Here is a 27,561-nt window from a genome sequence, read left to right as displayed (position 1 = left end):
AGACTTCAGTAGTGTAAACATAACATTTTAAAAACATAACTTTTATATGCACTGGGAAACCAAGTAATTCCTATGACTGGCTTTACTGCCATACTTGCTTTATTCCAGTGAACTGGTACCAAACTTGCAATATTTCCAAGGTATGTCTGTAGTCTCCAAAAGTGTGGTGTGCCCTGGGATGCTGGAGGAGAAATTTCAATTATCTTTTAAAATATCTATGGTAGTGGTGGTGATTTAGTTGCCAAGGTGTGTCCGACTTGTGACCCCATGGACTGTAGCCCACCAGGTTCCCCTTATCCATGAGGTTTTCCAGGCAAGAATACTGGAATGGGTTGCTATTTCCTTTTCCATAAAATACATTTCATAATGGACAATATTATATGTATGAATTGAAATCAGGACCGTAAGACGAAGACTAGGGGATACAGAGAGAGAAGGAAGAGCTGCTTTGAGACTCACTAATTACAGACTGGTTCCAAATAGGAAAAGGAGTACATCAAGGCTGTATATTGTCACCCTGCTTATTTAACTTATATGCAGAGTACATCATGAGAAACGCTGGGCTGGAAGAAACACAAGCTGGAATCAAGATTGCTGGGAGAAGTATCAATAACCTCAGATATGCAGATGACACCACCCTTATGGCAGAAAGTGAAGAGGAACTCAAAAGCCTCTTGATGAAAGTGAAAGAGGAGAGTGAAAAAGTTGGCTTAAAGCTCAACATTCAGAAAACAAAGATCATGGCATCTGGTCCCATCACTTCAGGTGAACAGATGGGAAAACAGTGGAAACAGTGTCAGACTTTATTTTTTGGGGCTCCAAAATCACTGCAGATGGTGACTGCAGCCATGAAATTAAAAGACACTTACTCCTTGGAAGGAAAGTTATGACCAACCTAGATAGCATATTCAAAAGCAGAGACATTACTTTGCCAACAAAGGTCCGTCTAGTCAAGGCTATGGTTTTTCCAGTAGTCATGTATGGATGTGAGAGTTGGACTGTGAAAAAAGCTGAGCACTGAAGAATTGATGCTTTTGAACTGTGGTGTTGGAGAAGCCTCTTGAGAGTCCCTTGGACTGCAAGGAGATCCAACCAGTCCATCCTAAAGGAGACCAGTCCTGGGTGTTCATTGGAAGGACTGATGCTGAAGGTGAAACTCCAGTACTTTGGCCACCTCATGCGAAGAGTTGACTCATTGGAAAAGACTCTGATGCTGGGAGGGATTGGGGGCAGGAGAAGGGGACGACAGAGGATGAGATGGCTGGATGGCATCACCGACTCTGTGGACATGAGTTTGAGTGAACTCCAGGAGTTGGTGATGGACAGGGAGGCCTGGCATGCTGCGATTCATGGGGTCGCAAAGAGTCAGACACGAGTGAGCAACTGAACTGAACTGAATTACTTAATAGCACTCAGAAGGAGCTGTTCAGCAGAGAGCTATACATGAAACTGAAGATCTGGGGAGGGGTCTTTGCCTGAACATGGTGATTTGGGACATCTGCTGAAAACACCAGAGAGAAAAGAACACTGGACCAATGGCAGAACTCTAGGAAATATTAACAGTAATATTATTTTCTTTTCCAAAAGGAAAATAAGAGCACAAGGAGCAGTGCTTATATTCTTATTTAAAAAATTTAAAAAGCTTCCAAATATTAATACAAAGTTAGTAACTGCTATTCCTTACTATTCCCATTCCTGTATGAAAATGAGGCTCAGTGCACCATGAAGGAAAAAAATGTTTCTGCTAACGACCCAGCAGCAATTCAGAAAGAGAAAATTTAATTTTCTTGCCATTTTGAAGGACAGAAGGTAAAGGATATTAAAAAGTCCCCCCATGAAATTTGGGCGCTTTGAAGAAATGGTGTACTACAGGGTTGGGCCAGGGAAAATACAAAGTGAGTCTGGAATATCTTGTGTCCAAAAGCAACAAAGTGTTTCAAGATCGAAAGGGATGTCAACAGGACATAAGAACGAGCTTAGAGGGGCTCCCGCTTACCAAATTTGGAATGATTTGTGCATCAAAAAGAATAATGAATTTTAACACGCTGAATATAAAAAGAATCTTGATCTACAGTGACATTTCAAAGTATGAGATGAAAAAATGGAAAGCTCCTCTATACACACAAAAAATGCCACTATTAAATGCAGAATGAAGGACAGAATTTAAAAATCTCCATGTCACAACTCTTATTTAGTAACAGATTCAGGCCAACAATCATCAACAGATGTTAAAACCATTAGGTTAAAGGTTGCTGAAGAACAGGATACTCACACGGCCTCACAGATTCCTTCTTAATTATCAAGTGGAAAATACCTTACATTGCAAAGATAAAGCAGATATTACCTGAGCAAATTCAGCATCACCAACAATGAAATGAACTGACATCATGCGCTCCTGATGTTATACAAATGAGAAATAGAGACCACCTAGGCAAAGTTCTTTCATCTAATTATGAAGAAACACTCAAGACAAATCCAGAAATGTGGAACACTCCATAAGACAACTAGCCTATACTCTGCAAAAATGTCCGAAAAGACTTAAAAAGTGTGTGTGGGGGGTGGGGAGAGGGCAGGGGGTAGGGCAAGGTGACTGCTCTAGAGAAACGAATGAAAGAAAAGAGACTAAACCCAATGCATAAACCCTGTTTGAGTTCCCAATGAAAACAAAACAGAAACATATAAAGATACAGAATATTTTGGGAGCAACTGGGGAGTATGAATTGTATATTAGATACTATTAAATCAACATTACATTTTCTGGGTGTGATGACGGTGTGGTGGATGTGTAAAAAATGTCCTTGTACTTAGGAGACACATGATGATACATTTAACAGTATAGAAGCATCATGATGACTGAAATTAATTCTCAAAGGAATCAGGGAAAAAAAAGAGAAAAGGAAAAAAGACTATAGACATAGAGAGAGGAGATAAAGAAATGTAACAAGATGTAAACACCTGGTGAATGAGACACGTGAATGTTCACTGTACTATGTTTCCAATTTCTCTATAGTTAAAAAAATTTTCAAAATAAAAAGTCAGGAAAAATATACCAAGTAATCTATGTGTGGCTAGTATGCTATAGCTGATTTTGTTTACTTGAATATACTCATAAATGATTTAATACTTTTAAAAACACCCACCATGAAATTTCTTCCCATCAAAGCTAACCAAGGAGGACTAATACCACCTCTGGCCAGTGTCAGCAACATAATCTGTCTCCTCCACCACCCACCTCCGCCACATTAATCCAAGAACCGTATCTGACTCAACTGTGAAATTAGCAAACAAGCAAAACACTTAGAGCACTCAGCCACCTTATCAAAAACAATTTAACATTAGAAAAGCTGTAATCTTCTGGTTTTAAAATAATTTATTTCATAGGTCTGTTTTAATTTCATGTCTCAGAGCATACATTATTTAACCAAGAGGTGCTGGACAGAAATTGTAAAAAGGAAGGAAACATTTAGGATAAGAAACTGCCTCAATTCCATTAGAATTTGATCCTACCTTGTAAAGTCTTGCGAGGATAAATTTCTATCATACTTCCTTTGTGCTTACAAAAGAACATTAACTTCTGAATTTCCAATGTTGTAAATAAAAATTTTTACAATTAAGTATGCATTCAAATTGACACACAAGGCAACCAAATAATTGTCATCAACATTAGCATAATGTGTATTTCCTGTCACTGCACTAACATTAAACTAAACGTCAAACCACAAAAACATTGTGACTAACATTAAAAAGGCAGGCTATAAGATACGCAAAGCTTATAAAGGACAAATTGCACATGGTTAAGATGGGAAGTCATTTGACAAGGGCTGGTGTTGTGCATATGGCTGCTTTTTTTTATAAGAAGGCCACCGGCAGACAGGGCAACAGTGTCGGCCCCCAGCTAACCACATCACAATGCAATTCTGATGGAACACATGACCACAAGGCAACCCCATTAGCAAACATCCATTTTCAAAATTCTCTAGGCATACAACACATTCAGTACAGTGCAGCATATCAGCAGGCCAAGTTAACCAATCAGGTTCCATATCTTCATTAGCGTTATATGATCCATAGGACCGCCCCTTCCTTTCATAAGGGCTGGTCTGACAATATTTATTGGCACAGGAACAAGCCTCAGCATCACAGTGACTTGCTCTTCCTGGAGAACTGTGAATGATGCTCAGTTTATCTTCAAATACTTCCTTCTCACTGCTCAAAGTGTCTGTGCTCTCACTGTCTGAGTCATTCTCAATATCTTGAGAACCCTCCGACATTTCCTCTTCAGACTGGAATCCAAGACATTTAAATCGCCACATTGGCAAGTTTTTTATATAATCAGTCGGTATCAGGGGGTGAAGCCAAAGATCGGGGAAAGCTAATCGCTCCAAGAACAAGTCAGGGTCTTCGTCCCAATCAGATTCTACAGGAAAGTTCTGGAAAGAAGCAATCGGGTGGAAGAGGTAGCTGGTATACCAGTCCCATAGACTTGATAACCATTCTAAGTTATTGGCATTGACTTCATCATTGTTGATGTTGCGCCGTCTCTTCTTCTCAAAGTAATCGATTAGTAAACCATGTCCAAGGTATGTACTAAGAAACAAGGCTGGGTGTGAGGAATAAAACATCCAGTCTGCCCTTACCCATGAAGCCAATGTGGTGGTATTGGAATATCTCAACAATTTTAAGCTATATTCATAAAAGCTATCTAAGTAAGGGAGCTGTAAAAAGCCCAACACAGGTAGCCAGGAGATAATTAAAAGAGAATTATAGGTCCCTAAAGTGCTTATGAGAACCACAAATCGCTTGATGGTAGCTCCTTGTGTGATAAATAAGTCCATCCAAGCCATAAGGTTAACAAGAACCAAGCTCAAAACGAACAAATCATTTACTTCAGGTTGTAAGGAGCGCAAAAATGAATCCATGGCCTGAAGAGATATATACTCGCCTGTGTGGTTTCCGTATCTGTAAATTCCTTCAGGAGTTCTAAGTATGTATGATGGCATGTTATAGACACCGATATCTGTCATATAACTCTTGTTGTCCCACTTTTCCACATTTACAAAAATAAACTCAACTCTTCCAGTAAACTTTATGCTTAGTGCAGAGAAGAAAGCTGGCGGTTGGTCCAGGTTTGCAAATAGGTATATTTTTACCCAATATTGATCACTTTTATTCCATTCTTCTTTCAAGCGTTCAGCATTATAAATGGTTTTGATCCGAGAAGCTGCGTGAGCAGTTATCCACTTAAAAATGTGCTCTACTTCTATCTTGCGCCCACTGTACTCCTTAAGCATGACTTTCCCTTTGGAAGTACTCGTTTGTGGAACAGACATAATGAGTGTGGATCGAACCCAGCCTCTTCTCCTGCAGTATCTGTAAGAGAGGGAACTGTAAGTAAACAGCAAGGCTGCTAGATGAGCTAGCTTGCTTATCTTCTCTGTTGTACAGTTTGTCTTTCCCTGATAACTTCCATAGCCCTTGAAAGATACCCTCTCCCCCAAAACAAATAACCTGTAAACAATCAAAAGTAGTACCAGCTGTATAAGAGGAAAAGCAAAGCTTTTTATCATCTTTTTGTTTTTAATCTCTGTTTCTCCCTTTCTCTTTTTTTTTTTTCCAAACAAAAACCTTAGAGCTTAAAAAGCCTTAGAGTCAAGGGAACTGACACATACATCCAGTACCTAATGCATTGTTGGAGAAGACTCTTGAGAGTCACTTGGACAAGGAGATCAAACCAGTCAATCCTAAAGGAAATCAACCCTGAATTTTCATTGGAAAGACTGATGCTGAAGCTGAAGCCCCAATATTTTGGCCACCTGATGTGAGGAGCCGACTCATTGGAAAAGACCCTAATGTTGGCAAAGATTGAGGGGAGAAGGAGAAGGGTGCAACAGAGAATGGGATGGCTGGATGGCATCACCGAATCAATGGACATGAGTTTGAGCAAACTTCAGGAGAGAGTGAAGGACAGGGAAGCCTGGAGTACTGCAGTCCGTGGAGTCGCAAAGAGTCAGATATGACTTAGAGACTAACCAACAACAATGCATTATGTGTTGGTAAGATCCAAAATATAATAGGAAAATGATTCCTGTTCATAAAGAATTTAAAATCCTATTAAGGAGACAAAAGAATAAAACTGTATATATCCTACCACTAAATAATGTAAATGAAGTTCAAAAAAAGGGACTTTCATTGGGAGTTTGAGTTGGTGAAGATTTCATAAAAGGTTTGGGAACTGAACTAGGTCTTGAAGAATGGTTAGATTCAAGTGGGCAAAGAAGAGAGAAGGAAATGGATTATCTTGCATGCTGAGTCCCTGACTTGAATGCAAGTTTCTGAGGGTAGGAGCCATGTTGCACACATTTATTAACCCAAGCACCCACCACATGCCTGATGCACACAAACACTATCACAGAGAAATCTGCACAAAAGCCCAACAAGAGCAAGTCCTATGTTTTTTATACTTGCTCATCTCTTTAATGGGGACCATGAAGAGGAGTATTTAACATAGAGGAAACAAAGATAGTAAGTTTTCAGATTAAGAAGAGATTCAGGAAAAAAGGATATTATTGGAAAATTGGTGAAACTGGAATAAAATCTGTAATGTAGTTAATGGTATTGTACCAGTGTTAATTTCTTTAGACCATTATACCATGGTTATGTAAATACTAACTAAACTTGGTGAAAGATTATATATGGCAACTCTACACTATCTTGATCACTCTTCTATAAATATAAAATTGCTTAAAAAAAAAAAGAGATTCAGTCCAAGGATGACTCCCATTTTGTGACAGTAAATATAGAAGAATTTAAAATTAAATCATTTGTTTAGCTTTATCCAATGGGGTCAGGACTCTAATCCTCTTGGAAATGGACATGGTCTTGCTATAATATTTGTGACAAACCTCTCTTTCTAAAAAAAACTAAAAGATGAATGAAAGGAGATACCATAAAATGAAAATAGCTGCTGTATTACAGTGGAGAGATAATCAGTTTTAATAATTTAATAATAAGAAGAAGGAAACAGTTTCCTTCTTTTTTCAAAAAAGTCTTTCCTAAAAACCTACCATGTGGAGTTTTATGACATATGAATTTACCTCAGTAAAGTTGGAAAAAACAAAATCTACTAGGTGGATACATTTTGTTCACTACAGATTTGTAAATGAATGGTAAAAAGTATTTACTTTTTTGTTGTGCTATTCAGAATACTAATGTGAAAATCATAAATATTATGCTTTACTTAGTAATAAGCATAGATTGCTGCTGCTGCTACTGCTAAGTCGCTTCAGTCGTGTCCGATTCTGTGCGACCCCATAGATGGCAGCCCACCAGGCTCCCCCGTCCCTGGGATTCTCCAGGCAAAACACTGGAGTGGGATGCCATTTCCTTCTCCAATGCATGAAAGTGAAAAGTGAAAGTGAAGTCGCTCAGTTGTGTCTGACTCTTAGAGACCCCATGGACTGCAGCCTACCAGGCTCCTCCGGCCATGGGATTTTCCAGGCAAGAGTACTGGAGTGGGTTGCCACTGCCTACATTTAACAAATTACATAAGCATATTACACAGTTATATGATCAGATTAAGAGAGAAGTCTTGATATACATGGCACATGGTTTTATAATGACAATATCAATTTTACCTCAGGATTTCATGATACAATTTAAGGTAAGTGAAGACAACATGTTATGTCACAAAGACAAGATTAGTAATGACTCTGGGAAACTATCTGGGTGACTCAGGATTAGAGACCACAACTTGCCTTGTTGTTTAGATTTACTTCCTTAATAACACAGATACCATTAATATCAATACAGCTTTAATTGAAATGGCTTGAAAATTATATACTCCTACAGAATAAAATACCTTCTACTCTGTGTCTTTGTTCAATGAAAAATAATAATTCATTGACATGAATGCTAGCTTTTCCTCCACCCCCACCAAAACCACAAGTGAACTCCATATAGATAGTTGTCTTATTTACATCTTAATTATCTAACTTGCTTTACGTTTTTCATTGTATGGGATACTTGAGGTGACACATTTCTACTCTTGGTCATTCTTTTCATCTTTCTATAACCCCCTTAGAGAATATTTGGCTTTTCTGATTTGTGTCATAAGTTAAATTACAGTCTTTCTGACAGAAAATTTTACCCTATAAAACAGGCAGTCTTAGTTCATTTACTTCTTCATGGAAGAAAACAAATGCACTATGTACTTTCTTTTCAGCTCAGAGATAAGTGACATTGATAGTTTTAAGGTTTATCACTGCAGAAGAATTTAAGAGTACTGAGGACAATAAGATTTTGTTTGTCATCATGTATCTTTCAGATTAAATCATGTTTTCTAGACTTGAAATCCAACACACAAAGTATATCATATCAATCTTAAAACCCAACTGTTAAACAGAAAATAAGACTAATACTCATATTATTTTTTAATAATGTTATATTGCCATATATCCATATAAAAACTTCTTACTGCTAATTCAAAACAACTTTTTAAAGTGACAACATTACAAAAATATCCTCCCATTCTTAAACTTTTTGAGATCTCTTAGACAATTTGAAGACTAAAAAGGATAAAAAAAAGAATGGCTACTGAGTTTTGGTATTTAGTGCACCATTCTGGTATGGCACATTATATTTAAAAAAGGAACACTGAAAAAAAATAAAAAGAACCTTTGGTATTGTTTATAAACTGTTGTTTCTTCAGACAAGGTCACTGTCTTCCCTGGCCTTCCTGTCCCACTCACCAGTCTCCTCCTTCCTTTCCCTTCCCTGCTTATTCCATGGGTCCTCACCCATGATTATTTCACCATAAGCCCTCCTGGCCCATTTATCACTCAACTCCTGTAATTCCAGGGCCCTCCATCCACTCTCTACTATCCCTGCCCTGCCTCTCCGACCTCTTAAAGATAAATGTCCCACCTCACTTTCTACTTTCTCCAAAGATGGGTAAAGAATAGACCTGGCAGGGAAAAGCTCCCTGAGACAGATCACTAGGTTGGGGAATGAGAGGAACTGAGGCCAGGTAAGATGGCTGTGTGGGAAAGAAATGAAAACTGCTGGCATGGACAGAGTCAGATGCTGCACAGAGTGGTGGTTCTGAATGTTCTTAAGGGGAGCCAATCAGGTCAGGAAAGTACCACTCTACAGTGGGCCCAGCATGTCAGAGGAGGCTGTGCCTGAGGCCGCCCCAGAGAAAGAACTACAGTCAAAGAAAGCAACACAGGCAGTAGGGGATAAAGTTTTGCTGATTTTAAAAATCTAAAAGATCAGGATGATGAAACTATTCAACATATTAAAATGCTTGCTGAATAACACTATTCCCAGCCCAGTTACACTTTGCACTGACATTCTGAACACTTTTCTATTACTCCCTATTTTGTTCTTCTGTATCTCTATAATCCTCAAAAAAAAAAAGAAAGAAAAAAATGACCCTGACTAAGCACACCATCTATGGCAAGAACAGACTCTCCAAATAAATGGAAATGAACATGACAATATTGAAATAGATATAAATAACTCTGCATCAAGATCTTTATCTTTGTGATAAGACTAGAGAAAATGATGTAAAAATGTCTCTTTAATAACAAAAAATGATAGCTGCAGTCAGCAAAAAAGAAAGAGTTGCTCAAAAAGGGTCTCTTCCATCATAAATGGGCTTCCTCGGTGGCTCAGGGGTAAAGAATCTGCCTGCAATGCAGGAGCCACAAGACCGAGGGTTCAGTCAGGAAGATCCCCTGGAGGAGGGCACAGCTACCCACTCCAGCACTCTGGCCTGGAGAATCCCATGGACAGACAGTCAGACATGTCTGACTCTTTGCAACCCTATGGACTGTAGCCCTCCATCATAAGTAAGAGGTGGGATTATCTGAAGATCAAGATGAGAGATTCAGAGGAAACTTAAAGGTAGCTTATATGTCTCTCTTTACCATTCCTTAGTTGGTATAAAATCAAATAGGGCTTTTCAAAAGAAAAGCTAGAAAAATTTGTACTAAATTTGGACTCAATTATGACACTTCTGTGGAGAAGGAAATGGCAACCCACTTCAGTATTCTTGCCTGGAGAATCCCAGGGACGGAGGAACCTGGTAGGCTGCAGTCCATGTGGTCGCTAAGAGTCGGACATGACTGCGTGACTTCACTTTCAGGCATCGGAGAAGGAAATGGAAACCCACTCCAGTTCCTGCCTGGAGAATCCCAGGGACAGAGGAGCCTGGTGGCCTGCCGTCTATGGGGTGGCATGGAGTCAGACACAACTGAAGCGACTTAGCAGCAGCAGCAGCAGCATGACACTTCTGACACATTTTACTTTACAAGATTATATTAAAAGTCAATATACTATTTCCTTCAGGTTTTCATGCTTAATAGATTATTTTCACTTTATACTCTGCTTAGTTTCATTTTGAGTTTTCTATTAATGTTATCTAAGAATTTATATTAGACTGAAATGTGTTTAAACTTTATATTTTTGTATATTTATTTTTACTTGATATTTTTTAATGTATTTAAAAGTTATAGTATTTAAATGTATTATTTAGTTTATTGATTTTTAAAAAAATAAATTCTGAATACTTTTCAATAAGTTAGCTATGTTAAGTACTGATTTTTGGCATTATCTAAAAAAAAAACCAATATATTAGAACTATCCTTCATTCTGGTATTGCAATCACCAGTGGGGTTGCAGGGAGATCTTTCACCTATACTCTATTTGGGAATGATGGAATAAGACCAAGTGCAATTGTCTTTGGTAAACAAAAGATAGAAATAAGAATGATTTCCTTTTCATAAGAACATGAACACTCAGGCTATCATGGACATTTACACCAAAGGCATCACAACACAATCAAGATTCTGTGGTAAAGGTGAAAAGGGGAGCTTTGTGGGTAAATGAGATTACATGTGAGTGAGGAGACACAACAACGTCCCTTCTTATCCTCAACTTTTAAGGGGTCCTCCTCCCACAGGTCTCAGCCTATGTTACAAGTGAGCAGAACAAGGACAGTGAGGAAAATCAAAGCAAACATGCGCCTGAAGGAGAAGGGTGGGAGAATCTGAGGTGAAGCAGTAGTGGAGGCAGGTTTTCTTCAGCCAATGGGTCTCCCACTATGACCACATAAAAGGGACAATATAAGTCAGGCGTGTCTACCTACATTAGAAACTACCTAACATGGGGGTTTCTATGTACATATGCTATGCCCTGTCCTCAGCACTAAACAGAACATGCTGTACATGCTAATCCTTCATTAAATATTTATTGAATGGATAATTAAATAAACAAATTAATTCAAGTTATAACTTGGAGGCACTAGAAATTCAAATAAAACGCATTTTGAAGCACAATGGGATAGTAAAATAATGTGACGACTAAATACTGGAGATGATGACAAAAAGAAACAAAAGTGCTTACAAAGATTCTTGTCTGAGAAAATGAAAAAAAGAAATATTAAAGGACAGAAAAAGACAGAAAGGACACGATTTACTAAAGAAAAAGATGAATGTGAATTTGAACACTAGATTTAGGGAATATATTCCATCTGGGTTACTTGTAGGCAGATGGAAACGACTGTCAAAATGCAAACTAGGAGTTCGAATTAAGGAAGATTTAGATCGGCACAAAGGTGTCACCTAAAACCATAAATGTACTGAAGCCTCTTTGGGAAATAAAATTGAAACAAAAAAGACCAAAGACATACTCTAAAGAGTCACCCTGTTAGAAACAGCACTGAAGAACCAGATAAAAAGAGATCTGAAAGAAAGAAACTGCCAGTTACCAAAAACTACTAATCAAGCACCCGTGTAACTAGCACTGTGCTAAGCATGCTAATTAATTTTCAGTTTAAACAGGCTTCTAATACCACTGTCTTTATTACATTAAAAACTTCTGGTCAGAACTCAAATTCTAAGAATTGCCATCAACTTACCTGGGGTCATTGGAGCAGTTAAATGTGCCTGTACGTATTCCAAATCTTGACACCTTTTTCACCATTTTCTCCCAGTGGATTTTACCCACCAAAGGACTTCTGTCATTTGCGATGACCTATTCCCAAGAAGGAAAACAGCAACTTTAATCACCTAAAATGGCATCAAACCAACCATTTACATCTATTTACTTTTTCTGAGAAAACATATTCTATCCCTAGGTCTTGTTAAGTGGATAATCATATTATTACTGTACTTCTTGTAAGAAAAAGCAACTGTTCTACTGGAAAAGATCTAAAACATTGTGGGAATTCTCATACTCTGTGGCAGTTATACATAAGGGGGTCAAAACCAAATTAAAAAGTAAGCCATATTCTCCTCCATGTAGCCTATTCTCTAGAATTAACTTGTGAAGAAAACGGACCTTGGAGTCATTTCTCTGCTCTGAAAAATTTAAATAACCCAAATGAGCTTACTAAAAATGACCATGTGTGGGTTCAACAAGTTCAAATTTCACTTTTTTTCTAAAGTATAATTATGGAACCAAGAGTCAAACACATGTTTTCTATTAAACTATGCTTGACTGAATGCAGATAACACTACCCTTATGGCAGAAAGTGAAGAAGAACTAAAGACCCTCTTGATGAAAGTGAAAGAGGAGAGTGAAAAAGTTGGCTTAAAGCTCAACATTCAGAAAATGAAGATCATGGCATCTGGTCCCATCACTTCATGGCAAACAGATGGGGAAACAGTGGAAACAGTGGCTGACTTTATTTTTCTGGGCTCCAAAATCACTGCAGATGGTGACTGCAGCCATGAAATTAAAAGACACTCCTTGGAAGGAAAGCTATGATCAACCTAGACAGCATATTAAAAAGCAGAGACATTACTTTGCCAACAAAGGTCCATCTAGTCAAGGCTATGGTTTTCCCAGTGGTCATGTATGGATATGAGAGTTGGACTATAAAGAAGGCTGAGCACCAGAAGAATTGATGCTTTTGAACTGTGGTGTTGGAGAAGACTCTTGAGAGTCCCTTGGACTGCAAGGAGATCCAACCAGTCCATCCTAAAGGAGATCAGTCCTGGGTGTTCACTGGAAGGACTGATGTTGAAGCTCAAACTCCAATACTTTGGCTACCTGATGCAAAGAGCTGACTCATTTGAAAAGTCCATGATGCTGGGAAGGATTGAGGGCAGGAGGAGAAGGGGACAACAGAGGATGAGATGGTTGGATGGCATCACCAACTCTGTGGACATGGGTTTGGGTGGACTCCAGGAGTTGTTGATGGACAGGGAGGCCTGGCATGCTGTGGTTCATGAGGTCGCAAAGAGTTGGACACGACTGAGCGACTGAACTGAACTGACTGAATCAATACTGCTACTTCTATGGGATTTTTCTTAACAATCACAAAGATTCTAACATATTAAAAAAAAATTACCATTAATAAATTCTACATTCTTGAACTTCTAACTTCAAATTTGCAAATAGCTTTCAAACACAATTAGGATTGGAAGAAGAAAAAGATTTTTTTACAAGAGAAAACTATAGGTTAACCTTCAAAATATGTAATGACTTCTTTCTCAGCCTTTCTAATTGTTAATACCTTTTCCTTTTATTCTCTATCTTCCTACTTTAAGGGAATTTCAATAGAGATATCAGAAAAACAAACAAAAATTATATATTAAAAACAAAAATTAAAACCAGAAATGACTAAATGAGAACTTATAAAGGAAAGCCAAAAATGTCCTAAGTCTTCATGAATCCATATGTTGGATGTATTTAAGCCCCGGGTATATAGGCCAAGTTACTTTTCATGAATGTTACAGTACCGATACTATTTAATTCAACATTATAGGACAATACTCTGGGGGCCACTAAGCTATCTAGAAGGGCGGGCCATTTCCATGTTCACAAAGCCTCCAGCAAGTGAAATCCCAGGGGAGTGAGTGTATGCAATGAGTGCTGGGTGAGGCAAGCGACGGTGCAATACCTCATGTCTGGGCTCTCCCCTGGGAACAAATTTCAAGGGCACCAGGAGGAGAGAACCTGCATGATGGTGAAGAGTGACTTAAAGTTCACTTTAGGACTTCTCTGGTGGCTAAGTGGTTAAGAATCTGCCTGCCAATGCAAGGGACAGGGGTTTGATCCCTGGTCTGGGAAGATTCCAAATGCTGAGGAGCAACTAAACCCAGTGCACTACAACTGAAGCCCTAGAGCCCATGCTTCACAACAAGAGAAGCCTGCACACCAGAAAACTGGCCTAGCCCCCGCTCCCTGCAACTAGACAAAGCCCACTCACAGAAACCAAGACCCAGTGCAGCCAAAAATAAATAATAAAAAAGTTCACGTTATGTGCCAACAGATTACTGTCCAATAACCCTTGCCATATATCACTGATACTATCATTCTCATACCCACAGAGACACACACAGGTATGTAACATATGTAATGTAACTTTGATGCCTAATAAATACATACACAAATACACAACTTAAGGCAAGGAACTAATGGCTCTGATAGTACTCTTAAGTGAAAATAAAAGGCCTCATGGAGGGAGACATGTATTATCAAAATGCTCAGACGGTTGAGGTAGCCAGGAGGGCAATGAGAGGACATGGTCTTAGTAGGTAAAAGTGCTTTCTGAGGAGGTTCACACAGGCACATTACCCAATAAGTTCCTAGCCTCCACAGTTTTCTATTGTCTAAAAGTACTTTATAAATTTTATCTGAAGAATAAGAGAGATCCAAGAAGACAGGTTTTTCTCTTCTCTTCACTTCTTTTCCTACCACTGAAGAGTCAAAATGGTAGCTCTTTTATCCATTAAGTAATCAAAGAAATCTTGACTTCTTTTTCAGATTACTCAGGTTTAAAAAAAAAAACTGTAAAATCATATTGCCATAGTCCCTGTTGCTGTTTTTAGTAACTCCCCTTTCACTCTTATTTCCTGAGCAAGGCTGCAAATAACCCAAACACTTTAGGTCTGTATTTACAATGACAATGTATCAAGGGGTTAACCAATTTAGGTCTCTATAACTGATACGTATCCCTGGTTATAGCACAGGCAACAAAAGAGTGTGAAGAGAAATGGGAACATCCCTGAAGCAGGTACATGGCAGTGTTTAACCCCAGGGCCGTATTTATGCAAGCTATTCTCTTCAAGAAAATTAGAGATACCAAGGGAACATTTCATGCAAAGATGGGCTCGATAAAGGACAGAAATGGTATGGACCTAACAGAAGCAGAAGATATTAAGAAGAGGTGGCAAGAATACACAGAAGAACTGTACAAAAAAGAGCTTCACGACCCAGATAATCACGATGGTGTGATGACTCACTTAGAGCCAGACATCCTGGAATGTGAAGTCAAGTGGGCCTTAGAAAGCATCACTATGAACAAAGCTAGTGGAGGTGATGGAATTCCAGTTGAGCTCTTTCAAATCCGGAAAGGTGATGCTGTGAAAGTGCTGCACTCAATATGCCAGCAAATTTGGAAAACTCAGCAGTGGCCACAGGACTGGAAAAGATCAGTTTTCATTCCAATCCCAAAGAAAGGCAATGCCAAAGAATGCTCAAACTACCACACAATTGTACTCATCTCACACGCTAGTAAAGTAATGCTCAAAATTCCCCAAGCCAGGCTTCAGCAATACGTGAACCATGAACTTCCTGATGTTCAAGCTGGTTTTAAAAAAGGCAGAGGAACCAGAGATCAAATTGCCAACATCCGCTGGATCATGGAAAAAGCAAGAGAGTTCCAGAAAAACATCTATTTCTGCTTTATTGACTATGCCAAAGCCTTTGACTGTGTGGATCACAATAGACTGTGGAAAATTCTGAAAGAGATGGGAATACCAGACCACCTGACCTGCCTCTTGAGAAATCTGTATGCAGGTCAGGAAGCAACAGTTAGAACTGGATATGGAACAACAGACTAGTTTCAAATAGGAAAAGGAGTACGTCAAGGCTGTATATTGTCACCCTGCTTATTTAACTTATATGCAGAGTACATCATGAGAAACGCTGGACTGGAAGAAACACAAGCTGGAATCAAGATTGCTGGGAGAAATATCAATAACCTCAGATATGCAGATGACACCACCCTTATGACAGAAAGTGAAGAGGAACTCAAAAGCCTCTTGATGAAAGTGAAAGTGGAGAGTGAAAAAGTTGGCTCAAAGCTCAATATTTAGAAAACTAAGATCATGGCATCCGGTCCCATCACTTCGTAGCAAATAGATGGGGAAACAGTGGAAACAGTGTCAGACTTTATTTTTTTGGGCTCCAAAATCACTGCAGATGGTGACTGCAGCCATGAAATTAAAAGACGCTTACTCCTTGGAAGGAAAGTTATGACCAACATAGATAGCATATTCAAAAGCAGAGACATTACTTTGCCAACAAAGGTCCGTCTAGTCAAGGCTATGGTTTTTCTTGTGGTCATGTATGGATGTGAGAGTTGGACTGTGAAGAAGGCTGAGCACTGAAGAATTGATGCTTTTGAACTGTAGTGTTGGAGAAGACTCTTGAGAGTCCCTTGGACTGCAAGGAGATCCAACCAGTCCATTTTGAAGGAGATCAGTCCTGGGATTTCTTTGGAAGGAATGATGCTAAAGCTGAAACTCCAGTACTTTGGCCACCTCATGCGAAGAGTTGACTCATTGGAAAAGACTCTGATGCTGGGAGGGATTGGGGGCAGGAGGAGAAGGGTACAACAGAGGATGAGATGGCTGGATGGCATCACTGACTCGATGGACGTGAGTCTGAGTGAACTCCGGGAGTTGGTGATGGACAGGGAGGCCTGGTGTGCTGCGATTCATGGTGTCGCAAAGAGTTGGACACGACTGAGCGACTGAACTGAACTGAACTGAACTGATTCTAATATCTGCTTTTAAGAGTTTAATAATTCCTGACTAACAGAACCACAAAAATGAAAAATCCCTTAGGCTTTGAAAAAAAAAAAAAAACCTTTTATTTGACTCTATAGGTATAGTCAAAGTTATGGTTTTTCCAGTAGTCATGTATGGATGTGACAGTTGGACCATAAAGAAAACTGAGTGCCACAGAATTGATGCTTTCGAACTGTGGTGCCAGAGAAGACTCTTGAGAGTCCCTTGGACTGCAAGGAGACCCAACCAGTCCATCCTAAAGGGAATCAGTCCTGAATATTCAATGGAGGGACTGATGTTGAAGCTGAAGCTTCAATACTCTGGCCACTTGATGCGAAGAGCCGACTCACTAGTAAAGACCCTGATCTGGAAAAGATTGAGGGCAGGAAGAGAAGAGGGCAAGAGATGATGAGATAGTTGGATGGCATCACCGACTCAATGGACATGAGTTTGGGTGGACTCCGGGAGTTGGTGATGTACAGGGTGGCCTGGCATTTTGCAGTTCATGGGGTCACAAAGAGTCAGACATGACTGAGCAACTGAATTCATTTTTTACTTCAGACTATATAGGTTATCTAAAGGCTCCAAGCTGACTTCTGTTAGAATGAAAATCCCTTCCCCAGCAACATGTCACCTGGATGTTTTCTGACAAACATTAGTATAACTAGTACCTGGTTATGCTATTGCACATCAATGTTCTTCAGTCCAGTTACACATGAAGACTTCCAATTTAGTGTATTTAAAAATACACTTTTTTCCAGGAGAAAAACTACTAAATTTTTCCTAGTTCTAATTTTCCTGGATTCCACTTCATTGTCTAATAGTTCTTTAGGATCTCTCAAGATAGAAGCACCATTACAGACCACCTAACTTACTAGCTGGGAAAGATGATCTATGCTAACATTTTTTATTGGCCCACACATTTTAGTAAATCAAACAGTAAGCTGTTTTATGGCATAGACTGTAGGTTACTCATCTTGTTTGCCCTTCTCACAAGGTTCAGCTGGCACACATTATATTTCAATAAATATTTGTTAGATGGTTGGATGAATGGATGAAACCAGTGGTTGGCTGGTAAATGTTTAACTATGAGCTCTCTAGAAGAAAATGGAAGTCCTGATTTCTATCATTTACAGACTTCCTCCCACACAGCTGATTTCAAGTTACTAAAGTGATATTTCTAAATGTGGAGTTGGGAAGAGATGTTAACAATTGCCTTTCATGACGCTGGGTTCAGCACACACTGGAAGGAACTCAGTTGGACAATGTGAAACACTAAATTCCCGTATTTTCTGATGTCAAACTTCTACAGTTCAGTTAAGCTTCCCAAGAGAAACTGGGTCTCGGGTTATTGCTGGGTCCCTTCCACATGTATTACATTTGTATAAGAAAAAACCTACACATTTTTGCCTATTTTTCAGAGGTGGGTTTTATTACTAATCAGAACATTTGTTATATACCTTTTAATACTGTCAATTCTTATACAACATGGAGGCTAAATTAAATAACTCTATATAAAAGGAGTGTAGAACTATGGTATTTTCTGCATCTTTCAAGATTGCATTATAACAAGGAGTTTTCTACTTTAAAAAAATCATAGACAATCTAAATATATATATGCAAATTGTATAAGGTCATTAAGTGAAGATGATTAACTGATAAAACCAAAACTCAATAGCATTTAATTCTTTGGTAGCTTCACTAGCTTTCATTATGAGTAAACACAAATAAAAGCTTTTCACTAACACAAAATAAAGGAAGACTTACCAAGTATTTCACCTTTACATTGTGTAACGAGAGCAATAAATAAGTTAGAATTTCCTTGAACAAAACTACTATCTAGGAGTAAAAAAATAAAATTTTAAAACAGCTAGTAACTCTTTTCAGCCAAACAGGAACTATATTAACATAATAACTTCAATAAATATTGATCTAATGCTTTACTTTAAAGCATATGCTTTTCATTGCTACCTCAACTACGGTGATGTTAAATTCCTTATGGTGTGACAGAGCCAGTAGAGAACAGATAGCACAGTCCGTCTTTGAACTTCTTTGAACAAAAGTCAAAATACAGAAATAGTAATGTTAAGAACAGGATAAATCCATAAAACCCATAATGTATGCTAACTTCTTAATTTCAGAAGCCTATGTACCTCTCTGAGCAAGAATCTTTTGAAAGAAAAGAAACTTCTATTTGTGATGCTAAAAAGATTGGTTGGCAGTAGCATCAAAGAATCTACACAACTGGAAATAAATAACTAATGAAAGATACAAGGTTAGGTTAGGAACAGAGCAAGAAAACTTAGAAAGAGCTGACTGAAAAAAGATGACTTGGTTCTTTCATAGATTACATAGTCTATTATTGGTAAATATGTCCCATATGTACTGCTGCCTTAGAAACTACAATTAGTTCTTTCTACCTCTTATTACAGAGAATATAGAAGAACTATGGAAAAATTTCACATGAAAAGAAATATAGGGACTTCCCTGATGGTCCAGTGGCTAAGACTCTGTGCTCCCAATGCAGGGGGCCAAGGTTTGATCCCACATGCAGCAACTAAGAGTTTGCATGCCACAACTAAATATCCTGCATGCTGTAAAATAAATAAATATTAAAAAAAAAAAGAAGCATGCTAATATTCTAATGTAAGGCTAATTAATGAGCACTGCTGTTGCTGCTGCTAAGTCGCTTTAGTTGTGTCCAACTCAGTTCGACCCCATAGACGGCAGCCCACCAGGCTCCGCCATCCCTGGGATTCTCCAGGCAAGAATACTGGAGTGGGTTGCCATTTCCTTCTCCAATGCATGAAAGTGGAAAGTGAAAGTGAAGTCACTCAGTCATGTCCGACCCTCAGCGACCCCACGGACTGCAGCCCACCAGGCTCCTCTGTCCATGGGATTTTCCAGCCCAAAGTACTGGAGTGGGGTGCCACTGCCTTCTCCGTCATGAGCGCTAATACATCTTAAAACAATTAACAGAAAGATATGAAGATCGTCAACATATATGATTCAGAAAATAAACTCATGAGTTACTGAGAAGACAGAAATTGTAGTGTGTACTTAGTCGATCAACTGTATTCCACTCTTTGCGACTCCATGGACTATAGCCCACCAGGCTCCTCTGTCCACGGGATTTTCCAGGCAAGAATACTGGAGTGGGCTGCTATTTCCTTCCTCATAATGGATATAGAATGAGTTAATTAAATTACAGAAACTAACTTTTTCTTTTGTAGTGTCATTCCACATGCAGTGTCACCGAAAAAGGTAATCAGTCAATCTAGATTACCAATTCATTCCAGAAAAAGAATGAACTAAGTAATGGAATAGCTAAGTCATACACCCATTTACGTAGGGCTTCCCCAATGGGTCAGCAGTAAAGAATCTGCCTGTAATGCAGGAGATGTGGGTTTGATGCCTAGGTCAGGAAGATCCCCTGGAGAGGAAAATGGCAACCCACTCCAGTATTCTATCCACTATTATATCACAGTAGAGATAGGGAAGGACAGGGATTCATGGAATCACAAAGAGTTGGACATGACTTAGCAACAGCATTCTGTTGTCCGAACGACAACCCGTATTCTTGCCTGGGAAATCCCACAGACAAAGGAGCCTGGAGGACTACATACAGTCCATGGAGTTGCAGAGTTAGACATAATGTGGCAACTAAACAACAACAATATCCATTTATTAAAGTGACTTTTGCCCCTAAATCAGTATACTGAGACACCCCTTCAATAACATAATATATGAAATATAAAGTGCTAATTATCAATTATATGCTACCTAATTACATTTTTCTTCAATAAACACAGAAGGAGAGTATAATTCATCTGATTAAGAAAATGATATTAGAAACCTGGGAGGAAAAATAGAAAGAATTTTGATATCCTTAAATATTTCTTACACAAGCTACTTAAAACAAATGCAATATGAAGAACACTGAATTGGTTGGGTTCTATACACCCTCACAGATTAAAACAGCAACAGCAGCAATGACAGAGCAAACTGAAATGAGTCGATTTCTTTCAAAACAAACAGAAAAGATTGATAATTCAAATAGTTAACAACTGAAACCCTGAATGCTATCCTTCACAAAAGATCAAAGAAATATAACCTGAACTGAAAGAATGACAAGCAATTGAGAGAATATTTCTCTTCTGTTTTGAGAAGGTATTTTCAATTAAAAACAACAACAACACAGCTTTCTTTTAAGAGCCAAAGTGTCTGTGCCGATGAGCTTAGCTGGTAAGTTCAGTGCTGAGGACACTGTAACCGAGGTTTCTATCTCAGTCTTCTCAGTTGTCCTGCCAGAGACTGTTCTTTCAACCCAAGCAGCCATTTGACAGATGCAAGCCACTGGACCCGGGGAACACAAGCCAGAGACAGTGGTGATCAGTGCAAATCTTGAAGGTCACTGGAAAAACTGTGTCCTACTGTACCATTAACTATTAACACTTATGAAGTTTAAAAAAACATTCTCAGGGAAAAATAACTCGGTGATAAGAATGTATAACATTAACATTCACTACCATTCATTACTTGTTCTTCACTTCATTCAAATGTCACATTAGAGAATTCTTAGCCACTCTCTTGTCTCCTTACTCTGCTTATTTGTCTTAGCACTTACCATTAACTGATGTTATATTAAATATTTATTTAGTTACTGCCTCCCTCTCCCAAATAGAATGTGAGTTGCTTCAGAGAGCAAGGAGTTAGGCTGGTGTATGTTCTCGTGTATCTCTGGCCTTGTGCACAATTAACCGATGAATAAACTGGATGAATTCTGTAATGTATTAATGGAGTTTAATCCATGCTTATCTTTAATACGATATCAAAAAATAATAGATCATTTAGAAGCTAAGACTGTATTGTGAATTAGTGAAGCAGAATGTGCTTGTTGTCTATAGGCAACACTCTATACACCAAAAGGATTTCCAGACTTTTGCCATGGGTTTTCCAATTTTGGAAGGTGTTTAGCCTCTTTATCACTCATCTCTATGGGACTGTTCAATGACAAACATGGACAAACATAACACATAGGGCAGTGGGACTGGCTGTTCAGTTCAATCTCAGTAATAAATTGAAAATACCAAAACCAAACCCACAAGTCTTCCTCAATCAGACTATCAGAACTAAATATCTGGGGAAAGAAACAGAATAACTATTTATAAATTAAGGCTTTAAAGATGCTACAGTTTATTTTTTCAATACTAATAACAGAAATAGACTAGAATTTGATGGATAATGTATAGATAGTACCCATATGCTCCTCCCAGTTTTTCTGCTTGCTGAATTTTAAAAATGTCAATTATTAATAGATTAACTGGAGGATAAATGGTCAAATACTATAGGAAGATTGCAAGTAAAGGAAAGGTCATGTGATATCCAATGCAATCACCTAAAGAATTTCCAAACGTCAACAGTTAGGCTAAGGAACTACTATTCTATCTTCTTCAGGTGTAAATGTATTTATTTGAGGCCACGTGCAACAGAAAATCTGTTCACAATCATATTGCAAATCAGTGACAGGATCAGATTCACTGCTAAGGTCTCTCAACTCCCAGCTTTTTCTACCTTATTTTGCAGTCATTGTTCTCAAAAAAGAAATATGAAGCAACAGCTATTTTGTTTCCTGTGCCCTGAACCAAACTTTGCCAACCCCAATGTGAAATGGCAATAACACTGGACAAGAAATCAGGGGACCTGGGATTTGATCCTGGTTCAATAATTATAATTTTAACTGAATTAATGTTGCTAATTTATTTAAGATGTTACTTTAACTGAAGTTACTTTTAATAACTTTAGACTTTCTTTCGGAGAAGGCAATGGCACCCCACTCCAGTACTCTTGCCTGGAAAATCCCATGGATAGAGGAGCCTGGTAGGCTGCAGTCCACGGAGTCGTGAAGAGTCGGACACAACTGAGCGACTTCATTTTCACTTTTCACTTTCATGCATTGGAGAAGGAAATGGCAACCCACTCCAGTGTTCTTGCCTGGAGAATCCCAGGGACGGGGGAGTCTGGTGGGCTGCCATCTATGGGGTCGCACAGACTCGGACATGACTGAAGCGACTTAGCAGCAGCAGCAGACTTTCTCTCAGCAATGTTATGAAATTACATGTTCAATATAATACTGATTTTTCTACCTTACATAAAAATACCCAAATGATAATGCGTGTCCATTCATTTACCATAAACCACACTTTCAGAAGCATTAAAGATGATTTTTTTTGAGGCCCTTCATAGCTCTAAAATTCTAATTGCTAACTAAATCTCACAGTTTTGACAGCATAAGAGCCAAGGTCTAAAATTATAATCTCATCAATTTCATGAGCAAAGTAGTAAGCCCCCTACCATTTCCCACAACACTGCTTCTTCTATTAGGCACACAGCTGGTTATTTCCCTAACAAAAGGACTCCTTTACTTTTACTTTAGGGTTTTTTCTTTAAAAACAAAAATGATTTGGATCACTGAATAAAAACTGGGAGAAAAAGCACAAATCACTAAATAAAAGGAATACATGTGTTTCTTAATGAAGCTCTGACAACAAAAATGGATTTGTTTCTCCTGATTCTAAACAGTCCAACTTTCTTTCCCCACCACTTCCCTTTCCCCACTCTTTAATTAATGTTCGCTTTCCTTGATCTGCAAAACCTCTTTAAGCGGACACTGAAGCCTCCCCATGAGAACTGATTATGTCTAAGAAAGATGACACAAGTACACAGAAGGGTCACCAGCTGGTGACTACTATTTTGGTAACAATTATTTCACTTCTATCACTGTTTCTAATACCTGAACCAGCCAGATGCCATCTTTTGTGTCTTCTACAAGCTCATAGAAGTGCATTTCACCACTGAAATTGGTACTAGAAACAGATTCAGATGCTTCTTCTTCTTTGAGTGCGGAATAAAGCTCACCTTCCATCAGGTCACCTGAAGAAAAGAAAAAACATTAATAAGATTTCAAAAATCTCATGTTTCAATAATTAATTCTATTTTATATGATGTCATTGTACTTGCGTTGCATTCTACAGAAGAGTATAACATGAATATGTCTGTTTAATATTCACAAGTTCATTAATTATGTAAGAACCTTCTATGTGTCAGGCAAAAATGAACAAAACAGACTTGGAGTTATCACATAATTCATTAGGAAATTACTGAATTTATATCAGCCCCCAAAGCCATCACAGTATTATTTAGTTTGTGTCCAGGTATTTTATTTAAATACACTATTTAAATTTTAAAACAGTATGATTTATGTACTTCTGACTTACAAGAATTAGAAATTGGTTTACAAAATTAACCATCATCACCTGCATGAAATAGCAACAAGGCTTATGTGACTTGAAGGTCAGATACAAAAGATTATCTACAAGAACAAATTTCATATTCATACACACTTACAGTGCAAATTTATAGTTTGTATCATGAAATAATAAGTAAAGAAAAACACTGCCATCAAATTAACTTTTGTCAACTGTTCACAAGGCAAAACAAGCGCCGTATCATGATGATAGCAGCAAAACCATTCACAGCAAATCCTTAAACTATAAAGTTAAACTGCTTTATAAATTGTGGGATGTGCTATAAAACATGGGATCTGAGCCATATTTTTGTGGGCTGTGTGTATTCTTTAAATATTAAGTGCACTTTTTGTATGCTCAAAGTTACAAGCATTTTTAGGCCCAAAGGAAGGCAATGCTAAATAAAATCAAAATCAAAAGAAAAAAAAAGTGTTCTCAAATCACTTTATCATGAAAAATGATTTGGCTTGGGCAGTTAAGGCACTTTTTATTTCTAAACCTAGAGAGTTTATTTATTAGAGATCTTTTACCTTACTCTATTCCCTCTACACTACACCTCAGCCATGGGAGAAATAAAAGTAAACCAGTCAGTAAACAAGAGGCACAATTTTATGCAAATATAAAGAAAAAATGATCACTTTTACAGAGAATGTTTACTCTTCTGTCCCAGTAATGATCCTAACTGTAACCAACAAACATGTGGGTGCTAAAGTCCTCTGAAGTTAGTATTCTTGTCTATCATATTGCATGGCTGTAAGATACTAAATAGGAAAAAAACTCTTATAAAAGACACACAGCTGACAGATATATCTGAAACAAGAAAAAAGTTAACTATCACTTTCAACTGCTTCCTACAGCAACCCAAAATGCCTTTCTCAAATTACAGTACCCTCTCCCTTCCAGGAAATGTGTCTAAACAAAGATATAGTTTGTCAGGGGCGAAAAAAAAATTATGTGTATTTCTCACTCAAATCCTACCCCAAAACTGAGTTATTGCAACTGCATGCGTTAACATGTTAAATGTCTCTTGGCTCAGTTCTATTTCTCAACCCATTTAAGTTGATAGAGCAGTGCTTGTGGTACAGAAGGGAAAAAATAGTTTTCATCCAAGATACAATAAAAGAAAAATCATTACAGAAATAGAAATAAACTCTTTCAAAACAAACAAGGTAGACATTCCGCAAAAAAATCACCTTATTTTCACCAAATTTAAAGTATGAAAAGCTAATACTGCGCCATGTACACGTTCTCTAAATTTAAACTCATTATTTCAAATTTATATCTTAAAAAAAATGTTTTTCCATTTAATTTGGCATCCGATGTTCACTAAACTTACTGTGATTACCATTTCATGACATACAAATCATCATGCTACACACCTTAAACTTGTACAGTGCTGCACGTCAATTATATCTCAATAAAATTAGAAGAAAAAATAAAATAAAATTGAAATCCTAGGCCTAAATGCTTCTTTGATATTAAATATTTCAGGAATGATTTTCCCTCCGGTAACTTGCTATTACTACGGTGACAAATGCTTCGATCCATAGACAACGTTATGGGGGTTCTTTTCTTACAGCCTTATGAATTTCAACTGACAAATCGTGCTTTCCAGTTTGTGACTGGTTGACATTTCCGAATTTTGAGAAAACCACTCCGTAAACAACGCTAAGAAGCTGCACTTGAAACTGTTATTTTAAAATAATCTTAGGAAGACACGCCAACACCCCTACAAATAATTCCAGGCCCCTTCTGAAAACTGGGGTTTACTCCTTTTTTTGGTCGAAAAACTGGACAAAGAAAATCTAGGCGGCTCTGGAAGTAATCTACTTAACCTTTCGAGGTATCGACTTATCCTGGGAGACCACCCCTCTCGCCCACGAGTAGAGGAGACCCTCGGGGAGCAGATACTTGCCTGACTTTTCCACCAGTTCCCGGACATCCTTCTTCTCGGGCAACCCCGAATACCCCAGCCCCCGACATTCCAGGATGGTCTTCAGCTTCTTGAAGCTCAGCGCCACCGGATCCACCAACTGGGTGGCAAAGATGCCAGTTTCATACCACACAATGGCCTCAAAAAACCTGGCCAGGACGAAAAGGACCAGAAAATAGAGGAGCAAGAAAAAAAGCTTCAGCCACATCTTCCCCTGCGTCTCCTCTCTTTTCAGAGAGCTCAGAATACGGAGAGGAGGAGGGTAGACTCGGGGGGTGCGTGGGCGAGGGCACCAGCTCGCCTTGGGGTCCTGGCTGCCGTCACCGCGAGGCCATCCCCGGCGGGAGGCAGGTGGACCGGGGTGGGTGGGGGGTGGTATGTGTGGGGGTGAGGAACAGATGACCAGGGGCAGAGACGCAGGGACTCGCGCGGGGCCTTCTAGTCAAGAGGCGAGAAAAAAAAAGGTGGGGGGGACTAAAAAAACTCCATCAATTAATTAAACCCGGATAGGAGGGAGGCGCGGGAAGAGCCCGAGGGGAAAAACAAGAGGAGGGCCGTTTCCCCGGGCGGGGAGGCACTGATCGAAGTGGCGGGGTCGGCCTTCCAGCACCGTGATCTTAGGGAAAGGGGAGGCCAAAAGAAAAAAAAAAAAATCATTCAGGTCCACAAAGGAAGCGGGGGTCGGGCTGCAGGCCGGGGCCGGACGACGGCAGGCCCAGGAGGCGGTTGGGGCCGGCCGGGCCAAGGCCGGGCTCCAGCGGACGCGGTCAGGAGGGCGCGGCGCTCGGCCGGGCCAGGCCCGGGGCCCAGCGCGGGGAGGAGCGGCCGCTGCAGCGCCGTGCCCGGCTCCCAGGCTCCAGGCCCCGCCGGCCGCCCAGGCTCCGCGAGAAGCGTGGCGGACACGGCGACGGCGGTGGCTCCAGGTTCGCTCAGGCCGGCAGGCTGCGCCTTTCGGGCGGGCGGGCACCGCGACGCGGCCCGGCCCGGGAGGGGGCGTCGCAGTCTCTGCAGAAGGAAATGGGGGCGCGCGAGACGACGGTCCGGGAGGGGAAAAAAAGCAGAAACAGGCCCCAGACGGCTCCCCGGGACGGCTATCGGGCGGCCTCCCGGTCACGAAGCTCCCACCCGGCTCAGATGGGCGGCGCGGGTCTCGGCCGCCGTCCCCGACGCCCCCGCCACCTCACGAGGCAGCGACGGTCGCCTCCAGCGTAGAGGATCAGCTGCGGCCGCGGCCGGAGCCGAGACATAACAACTGACGTCGGCTGCGGGGCGGGGGGGAGGGCGGGGCCAAGAGGGAGGGCGGGGCGAGGGCGGGCCAAGAGGGGAGCACCCTCGGGCGGCGTTGAGGAGGGGCGGGTGCGGGGAAGGAACTGGGCGCCCCAGCCTAGGGGGCAAGCAAGCAGAGCCCATCCGAAGACGCGATGCGTCCTCTAAAGCGCTCCCGAAGTTGCCTCTTCAGTGTTTTCTCTCTCCTTTCTTTTGCCTTGCACATGTTTTAGTGATTGATCTTGTCTGA

The 27,561-nt window shown here is 39.7% G+C and overlaps 1 protein-coding gene across 3 annotated transcripts; it reads right to left on the bottom strand.

The window, feature by feature from the left end:
* Positions 1 to 3,352: 3,352 nt before the first annotated feature.
* On the bottom strand, positions 3,353 to 27,275 carry RNF103 (ring finger protein 103). 3 transcript variants are annotated; one of them, XM_055540300.1, is made up of 5 exons: positions 27,171 to 27,268; positions 26,028 to 26,194; positions 23,599 to 23,738; positions 11,921 to 12,036; positions 3,353 to 5,370 (listed from the first exon to the last, which is right to left on the bottom strand). In XM_055540300.1, the coding sequence occupies exons 3-5, from the start codon at positions 23,728 to 23,730 to the stop codon at positions 3,795 to 3,797; spliced, it is 1,824 nt and encodes a 607-aa protein (XP_055396275.1). In that variant the 5' UTR covers positions 23,731 to 23,738; positions 26,028 to 26,194; positions 27,171 to 27,268; the 3' UTR covers positions 3,353 to 3,794. The 3 variants fall into 3 exon arrangements, with proteins under 3 accessions (XP_055396275.1, XP_055396274.1, XP_055396276.1); XM_055540299.1 differs by lacking the exon at positions 27,171 to 27,268 and having other exon boundaries at positions 26,028 to 26,702; XM_055540301.1 differs by lacking the exons at positions 3,353 to 5,370; positions 11,921 to 12,036 and adding an exon at positions 20,750 to 21,161 and having other exon boundaries at positions 26,028 to 27,275.
* Between the last annotated feature and the right edge of the window lie 286 nt (positions 27,276 to 27,561).

The sequence above is a fragment of the Bubalus kerabau genome, chromosome 11 (genome assembly GCF_029407905.1).
Source record: "Bubalus kerabau isolate K-KA32 ecotype Philippines breed swamp buffalo chromosome 11, PCC_UOA_SB_1v2, whole genome shotgun sequence".
Lineage (NCBI taxonomy): Eukaryota > Metazoa > Chordata > Mammalia > Artiodactyla > Bovidae > Bubalus > Bubalus kerabau.
This window is presented reverse-complemented; position numbering and strand designations above follow the sequence as displayed.